This window comes from Vipera berus (genome assembly GCF_964194415.1).
Source record: "Vipera berus genome assembly, chromosome: 5".
NCBI lineage: Eukaryota > Metazoa > Chordata > Lepidosauria > Squamata > Viperidae > Vipera > Vipera berus.
Window position 1 is genome coordinate 77592771 of NC_138207.1, and position 9277 is coordinate 77602047.

Sequence of the window (9277 nt, forward strand, 5' to 3'; positions counted from 1 at the left end):
TGATGCGCTACCACACTCTCAACGACAACAATTGTTTTTCACATGACTGTTGCAGCATCCCCATGGTCACATGATCAAAATTCAGATTCTTGGCAGTTGATTCATATTTATGATGGTTGCAATGTCCCAGGTCAAGTGATCACTTTTTGTGACCTTCTGACCAGCAAAGTCAATGAGAAAGCCAGATTCGCTTAGCAAGCATACCACCAACTTAACAACTGCAGTTATTCACTTAACACCTGTGGCAAGAAAAGTCATAAAATGGGGCAAAACTAATTTAGCAATGGTTTTGCTCAGCAACAGAAAATTTGGGGCTCAGCTGTGATCAGAAGTCGAGGACTACCTGTACTGATAAAATAGAGATGGGAGTACAGACAGGAAACTTCAAATAACCAAAAGTAATAATCATTCTGACCAAAAGTAATACAAGCCAAGTGTGCAAGGTTTTTTAAGCCAAGTCAAGTTGGGGGTTGAATAAATCTGGGTAAGGGGAGTGAAAAATGATGTTACCAAAAGGCAATTCTGTGACAGAGAATGCACCTTCTTTATTAATCCACATTTGTATTTGCAGATGCATATGCAAATATACAGCAAACTATTGATTTACATAGACATCTTTATCAAGTGAATTATTTTGAAGAACAAGCGTTCAGGAGCATTAAGTCCCCAGATGAAATCAAAGTGGGTCCAGTCTGACCAAGAGCGATGATAAACCAGGTTAACAATACGAGAAAGTAAGAGCTCTGTATCTTCTGGGTCTGCAATCGTGTCCTGTCCCCCAGACCACATTGCAATTGGTACCGCTGTGTCTTTAATTTGATATGAAGGAGGAACTGTCTAGAAAGTAAAACAAGGGAATCATAACATTGATAATTGTAATGCAGTGTTAATACTGAGTCACAATCACAGACTTCTGAAATAGTTACATTTTTCATATGGATCAGATATTAATTGTCATTTAAATGGTATGATGGGGATGAGAGGAGAGAAGAGAAGGAAGATGAGACTGAAAAGGTTATTTTCATTTACTCTTTCATTGTTATTTCCATTGTTTGTCATTGCTATCTTTCATGTCCAATGGAGGAATTTATAGTATCTCCTTCTTAAAAAACTATGTTTTTTTTAACATTGAGTGTTATCTAACAAAATGAAATTTAATGGTGAAAAAAGTAAGATTCTATATATAGGCAAGAAAAACCAAAGGCACAGGTACCATATAGGTGGTACCTCATTCAATAGTAGTAACTGTGAAAGGAATCTTGGAGTCCTAGTGGATAATCAGTTAAATATGAGCCAGCAGCATGCTGCCAAAAAAGCAACAAAGTTCTAGGCTGCATTATCAGAGGGATAGAATCAAGATCATGTGATGTGTTAATACCTCTTTAACAATGCCTTGGTAAGGCCATACTTGGAATTCTGCATCCAGTTTTGGTCACCATAATGTAAAAAAGATGTTAGACTCTACAAAGAGTGCAGAGAAGAGCAAAAAAAAATTATTAGGGGGATGGAGAGTAAAACATTGGTGGAATTGGGGATGTCTAGTCTAATGAAGAGAAGGACGAGGGGTGACATGATAGCAGTCTTCCAGTGTCTCAGGGGCTGCCACAAAGAAGAGGGAGTCAAGCTATTCTCCAAAGCACCTGAGGGCAGGACAAGAAGCAATGGATGGAAACTAATCAAGGATAGAACCAACCTAGAACTAAGGAGAAATTTCCTGACAGTCAGAACAACTTACCTCCAGAAGTTGTGAATACAGTACTTCAACCCTGGAAGATTTTAAGAAGAGATTGGACAACAATTTGTCTGAAATGGTATAGGGTTGAGATGTGTTTGAATATTAGTAGCTCGGGTTGGTAGTTAGGCTGTTAGTTTGATCTCTGAGTTTGGCGATTGTCTGCAAACATTTTGTCTCCATTTAAGGGGACATCTTCAAAGCGCACTAAAGATGTTCCCAAAATGGAGATGAAACATTTGCAGCCAAATTGCCAAGCTCAGAGATCAAACCAACAGCCCATGGTATAGGGTTTCCTGCCTGAGTAGAGAGTTGGACTAGGAGACCTCCAAGGTGCTTTCCAGCTCTGCTATTCTATTCTATTCTATTCTATTCTGTTCTGTTCTGTTCTGTTCCGTTCCACTCCACTCCACTCCACTCCACTCCACTCCACTCCACTCCACTCCACTCCATTCCATTCCATTCCATTCCATTCCATTCCATTCCATTCCATTCCATTCCATTCCATTCCATTCTATTCTATTCTATTCTATTCTATTCTATTCTATTCTATTCTATTCTATTCTATTCTATTCTATTCTATTCTATTCTATTCTATTCTAGTATCATAGCTGGTTATATTCATGCATAGCTGTATGTGTGCATTCCTTTTAATTGAGGAAGAGCAACAATAGTAATGGACACAGTGAAAATATTTCCTAAGAAGGAAAATATAAATCAAAGTCATAAATCAAAATACCTTTACCTAAGCAAAGCACCTTTATACAAACAAAGTACCTTTACATAATCAAAGAATTTTTTTTTTTAAAAAAATGGGTATAGCCATGTCAAAATTAAAAACTATACCCATGGTGTTGGATTTTAATTAACATATTTGAGGTATTTTTTTTACTCAAAGTCTATTATAATACAGGTTCTTGATATAATAATCTAATTATTTTAAGCCATTGTAATTATTTTCTAAAAGCTTTCCTACTTACCTGTTTATATATCATCTGATTTTTGTCCCCATAATCAAAATATTGGAACTTTTCTGTATTCAGCATCTATCAAAAGCATCAGAGAAAGCATTAGATACTATATACAGTATATCCCCATATCTATGATTATGATTATAGCAAATCCAAAGAACAAGACCTAACAGGAAAAAAGAAGAAATACAGAAATACAATGATATATATTTTAATATTGGGACTGAGATCTAAAGAACTGTTATTTCTCATTTGTGATCTAAGAAACTTCAGAGGAAAAGGTAAATGTGCTTTAGGTAAAACAATAAAAATATTTATTGAAATCAAGAGAAGGTGTTGAGCACTTGTAAGGAAAAAAAAGATTGACCTTAATAAATAGAACTACAGCTTGCAGCCTTGTCCTTTATAAATAGAACTATATTTTAAATACTTCTAGCTGAAGACCTTGATGTTATAACTTGAGATTTGCACTAAAGACTTTGTTATTGAATTATTGATTAACCCAGTCACCACGTTGCTTTTTAAATACTCAAAAGTAAAATTAATAAAATATTATTTTTTAAAAATTAAGTGAATAATGCAGACATAACATTCTTTAATATGATAAACTTTCAAAGTCTGGTGCTCTTCTAAGGCATTGTACCATAAATCTCATAAAACTTTGAATAATATTTGTAGATTAGTACATCCAGAAAATGTGAGGTTGGGACAGACAACCTAGACAATCCTGGAAATTATCAACATCAGAGCCAATGTCATATCTCAGGGGACCTTGATGGTTAAAATGGCATACAATCTAACCAAAATTATTAAAGACATTGTACCTGTTTCCAATGTAAGACGGTTTTAACTGATGTTGTATCTGGATAGTGAGCTGCATATACATCAATTCGGCTCTGTAGAGATTTGATACGTCAGTGGATTTTTTTAAAAAGAAATCAGACAACTGGTAAAAGAAAATATTTACTTGCATTGCTCATTTTTCAAAGAAGATATAACATCCTACCTTTAGCAGAGTAATAGGTTTTGTCATCACCTTAGGTAATCCTTGGGTTATGATGGCAATTTGTACTGAGAACTCTATCAGTAAGTGTGATATTGTGTGACTGTGCCATAAAAACACAGAAGCTCACTTTACACTTGCATAAATCTCAATCAAAGGCCCACTTTGTCTCACACCTGACAATGAAACTCCTCCAGATTGCCCACTGGTTTTGGTGTTTAAAATAAGAAAGTGTATCAACCCCCATAAGCTACTATAGGTTTCAGGTTATGATCCACCTTACCTGGAATGCTAAGATCTTGGCTGAAATAGTTTCAGCTTTGAAATTAATCACATTTGTTTGTGGCTTTTCAGGGGTCAGAAATGTCTGGATGTTGTTGCACATGAATAAATCAAGAATACAGCATTCTAGAATTTTGGCTGCTATGTTGATTTGCCAGAAAGATTTCATTTAGAACTAAAAGACACATTAGACACATCATAAACTTTGCTGATTGCTTCATAAAATGACCATTTCCTGGCTGAATGCATGAATAGGGAAATATTTATAAAATGCACAGTACAATTCAATATTATGCTTCCAGTCCAATGTACATTATCTTATTTTGGCTTACCATTCACAAAGGACTTCATTATTAGCTATTGTTATTTTATCTTTATGATTCATGGAGTTAGATCACTATCATGAATGTGTAACTGGGAGTGGGTGGGAGAGGAAGGATTTCAATTGTTAGCATGTCCTTGATCTATATTGTCTTCATGGTTCCTTCTCCAGTGAAGTCAGAAAAAAGCAGAACAAAAGTTATTCACTATTATTTTCCATAGATTTGAGCTCCTAGTACAATGCTGTATCCTGGCTGTTATAAACTGCAGTGGTTTTTAACTAAAACACCTCACTTCTCAGCCATTTCAGCTAGCAGTTCAAAAACTGGGCTAGTTAACTAAAATAGCACCATATCCTAGTAATGTCAAAAACTGGGAAAGTTAGTCCTATTGGAAATTAAGTAGCCTTTAAGGAATGAAGGACTGAGCCAGCTTGAGGAGTTTCAGAAGGGGCTATTCTGAGCTTCCCATCTTTTTTTTCCATTGTACCCAAACTGTACATTGTAGCCAAAATACTGAACTGCTAAAGTTACTTTGGGGATTATATTCTACAGGCCAGTTTACTGATAGAATGAAATCTATGAGCCATCTGATTAATGCGAATACACATCCATAGATGGATGGGCTCCTTTGCGGGGCCTACACAAATTATTTCTGTTGTCTTTTCCTTAAAATATTCTCAATTTTTTTTAAAAAGGTGTAGCATTTAAAAAGAGGGTGGGTGTAGGAAGCAAAGGATTCCATTCTTTGAAAGCTTACTTTTTGCCTTGATGATGAAACCTTTGTAAAATTTAGAGAGACACAACCCAATACACCATTCAGAGAAATATATTTCACAGGAAGACTTACCATGTTTAGATTTGTTACATTATAAGTACCAGGTAAGAAAATGAGATGTGAACATAATTGATGCATAAATTCAGTTGTGCATAAGTTCTTCATGAAGTCTTTCATAGGCTTGTGGGTAAATATAAAATCTTTGTCACCTAATATTTGCTGTAAAAATAAGAAGTAAATTAAGCATAGATGATGATGATGATGATGATTTGTAAGTCACGCTAAGCTCATCTGGTTCCTACTGACTTTTGAGCCAGCAACATTTAACTTATTGAAAAATTTCATTGACTATATATTACAACATGTAATTGCAAACAAGAGCTAGGTCAGTGCAGCAGTTAAAGGTCCTGGACTGGGAGTAACAGACTTGAATACTTCATGAAGCATGAAATCAGCTTTTTCTCAGTTGTTTTCTTCATCCTGGAAGAAAGATTTCCAACCCTTCCTTCCTTCCTTCCTTCCTTCCTTCCTTCCTTCCTTCCTTCCTTCCTTCCTTCCTTCCTTCCTCTATACTCCTGTAGAACCTGGAGATATTTCAGATTTTGCCCACGATGCTCCAAATCTCCCCAAACTGGCAGGCTTCATCCACTTGAATGGGATTGGAATTGCCCAGATAACAGAATAACAGAGTTGGAAGGAACCTTGGAGGTCTTCTAGTCCAACCCCCTGCACAAGCAGGAGACCCTATACCAGGGGTGTCAAACTGCCAGCCTGCGGGCTGGATGTGTCATGTAGAGGCTGTGCCCACCCCAGCTCTGGCAATGTGAAAAAAGTTGTGAAACATCGTGACATGTCACATGACGCAGCACATTTGACACCCGTGCCCTCTACCATTCCAGACAAGTGGTTGTCCAGTCTCTTTTTAAAAGCCTCCAGTAATGGAGCACCCACAACATCTGAAGGCAAGCCATTTCCCTGGTTAATTGTTCTCACTTTAGGAAATTTCTTATTAGTTTTAAGCTGCTTTTCTCTTTGATTAGTTTCTATCCATTCTTTCTTGTCTTGCTTTCTGGTACTTTGGAGAATAGCTTGACTGCTTCTTCTTTGTGGCAACCACTCAAATATTGGAACATTGCCATCAATGTTAGCCTTCCTTCCTTTCATTAAACTAGACAAACCCAATTCCTGCAACTGTTCTTCATATGTTGTAGACTCCAGCGCCCTAATCATTTTTGATGTTCCTTTCTGCACTCCATCAACATCTTTTTTATATCGTGGTGATCAAAACTGGACGCAGTGTTCTAGTGTGGTCTTACTAAAGCTTTATAAATTGGTACTAATACTTCATGTGATCCCACACTTCTGTTAATGCAACCCCATTTTAATAATCCCATTTTTAAAAAAAATCTGATACCCTAGAAGATATCATATTTATTGAAGAAAATTAGAAAGCCATAACCAGAAAAAAATTGAGCAACTGCACTTTTTCAGATATCAGTATAATTTATATGTGGACATCACCAGACGGCCAGCACAGAAATCAGATTGACTATGTGCTCTGCAGCCAAAGATGGAGAAGCTCTGTACAGTCCATAAAAACAAGACCAGGAGCAGACTGTGGCTCAGACCATGAGCTTCTCGTTGCAAAATTTAGACTTAAACTGAAGAAAGGGAAAAGCACTAGGCCACTCAGGTATGAACTAAATCATATCCCTGATGAATATACAGTAGAGGTGACAAATAGATTTAAGGAATTAGATCTGATAGACAGAGTGCCTGAAGAACTATGGATGGAGGTTCGCAACATTGTACAAGAGGTAGCAACTAAAACCATCCCAAAGAAAAAGAAATGCAAGAAAGCAAAATGGCTGTCTGAGGAAGCTTTGCAAATAGCTGAGGACAGGAGGGAAGCGAAAGGCAAGGGAGAAAAAGAAAGATACACCCAATTGAATGCAGAATTACAGAGAATAGCTAGAAGAGATAAGAATGCCTTCTTAAATGAACAATGCAAAGAAATAGAAGAAAACAATAGAATAAGGAGGACCAGAGACCTATTCAAGAAAATTGGATAGATGAAGGGAACGTTTAATGCAAAAATTGGCATGATAAAGGACCAAAATGGCAGGGACCTAACAGAGGCAGAAGAGATTAAGAAGAGGTGGCAAAATTACACAGAGGAACTATACAAGAATGAGCTTAATGTCCCTGATAATCACAATGAGGTGGTCACTGACCTCGGGCTAGACATCCTAGAATGTGAAGTGAAGTGGGCCTTAGGAAAGCTGAGCAACAACAAAGGTAGTGGAGATGACATTATTCCAACTGAGCTATTCAAAATCTTAAAAGACGATGCAGTAAAATTGCTACACTCAATTTGCAAGCAAATTTGGAAAATTCAACAGTGGCCACAAGATGGGAAAAGATCAGTTTATATTCCAATTCCAAAGAAAGGCAGTGCCAAAGAATGTTCAAACTATCGCACCATTGCTCTCATTTCACATGCTAGTAAAGTTATGCTTAAAATCCTACAAGCTAGACTCCAGCAGTATGTGGATCGAGAACTACCAGAAGTACTCCAGCAGTGTGTGGATCGAGAACTACCAGAAGTGCAGGCAGGATTTCAAAGAGGCAGAGGAACTAGAGATCAAATTGCCAACATACACTGGATCATGGAGAAAGCTATGGAGTTCCAGAAAAATATCTACTTCTGCTTCATTGACTATGCTAAAGCCTTTGATTGTGTGGATCACAACAAACTGTGGCAAGGTCTTAAAGAGATGGGAGTACCAGACCATCTTATTTGTCTCTTGAGAAATCTATATGCGGGTCAAGAAGCAACAGTGAGAACTGGACACGGAACCATTGATTGGTTCAAAATTGGGAAAGGAGTCCAGCAAGGCTGTATACTGTCGCCCTGCCTATTTAACGTATATGCAGAGCACATCATGAGAAAGGCAGGGTTAGATGAATCAAAAGTTGCAATTAAGATTGCCAGAAGAAATATCAACAACCTAAGATATGCAGATGATACCACTCTAATGGCAGAAAGTGAAGAGGAACTAAAGAGCCTCTTGTTGCGAGTGAAGAAGGAGAGTGCAAAACTTGGGATGAAACTTAACATTAAGAAAACCAAGATCATGGCATCCGGCCCTCTCAATTCCTGGCAAATAGATGGGGAAGAAATGGAGGTAGTGACAGATTTTATTTTCCTGGACTCCAAGATCACTGCAGATGGGGACTGTAGCCAAGAAATTAAAAGACGCTTGCTCCTGGGGAGGAAAGCCATGGCAAATCTAGACAGCACACTAAAAAGCAGAGACATCACCCTGTCAACAAAAGTGTGTATAGTCAAGGCTATGGTCTTCCCAGTTGCAATATATGGCAGTGAAAGCTGGACCATAAAAAAGGCTGAGCGCCGAAGAATTGAGGCCTTTGAACTATGGTGCTGGAGAAGACTCCTGCGAGTCCCTTGGACTGCAATGCGATCAAACCGGTCAGTCCTGGAGATCAACCCTGACTGCTCCTTAGAAGGCCAGATCCTGAAGCTAAAACTCAAATACTTTGGCCACCAAATGAGAAGGAAGAACTCACTGGAGAAGAGACTAATGCTGGGAAAGATTGAGGGCAATAGAAGAAGGGGACGACAGAGAATGAGGTGGTTGGATGGAGTCACTGAAGCGGTAGGCATGAGCTTAAATGGACTTCAGAAGATGGTAGAGGACAGGAAGGCCTGGAGGAATGTTGTCCATAGGGTCGCAATGAGTCGGACACGACTTCGTAGCTAACAACAACAATAATTCTTAGTAAATTTAAAGCACTCTTCCTATTTCAAATGTATCTTTATTCGGTACAGAATAAATTTACAATACAGGTGAAACTTGAAAAATTAGAACATCGTGCAAAAGTTCATTTATTTCAGTAATGCAACTTAAAAGGGGAAACTAATATATGAGATAGACTCATTACATGCAAAGCAAGATAGTTCAAGCTGTGATTTGTCATAATTGTGATGATTATGGTGTACAGCTCATGAAAACCCCAAATCCACAATCTCAGTAAATTAGAATATTGTGAAAAGGTGCAATATTCTAGGCTCAAAGTGTCCCACTTTAATCAGCTAATTAAGCCATAACACCTGCAAAGGGTGAGCCTTTAAATAGTCTCTCAGTCTGGTTCAGTAGGAATCACAAT

The 9277-nt window shown here is 37.7% G+C and overlaps 1 protein-coding gene across 1 annotated transcript in view; it reads right to left on the reverse strand.

Moving 5' to 3' along the window:
* Positions 1 to 603: 603 nt before the first annotated feature.
* Positions 604 to 9277, reverse strand: part of LOC308668591 (lipase member M-like) — a gene marked incomplete at both ends in the record, with an annotated part of 24524 nt that continues 15850 nt past the window's right edge. Inside the window, 4 exons of the mRNA XM_081328601.1 lie at positions 604 to 837; positions 2713 to 2778; positions 3528 to 3599; positions 5159 to 5305. Coding sequence (XP_081184727.1) covers positions 604 to 837; positions 2713 to 2778; positions 3528 to 3599; positions 5159 to 5305 — 519 coding nt within the window. The remainder of the gene's footprint in view (positions 838 to 2712; positions 2779 to 3527; positions 3600 to 5158; positions 5306 to 9277) is intronic.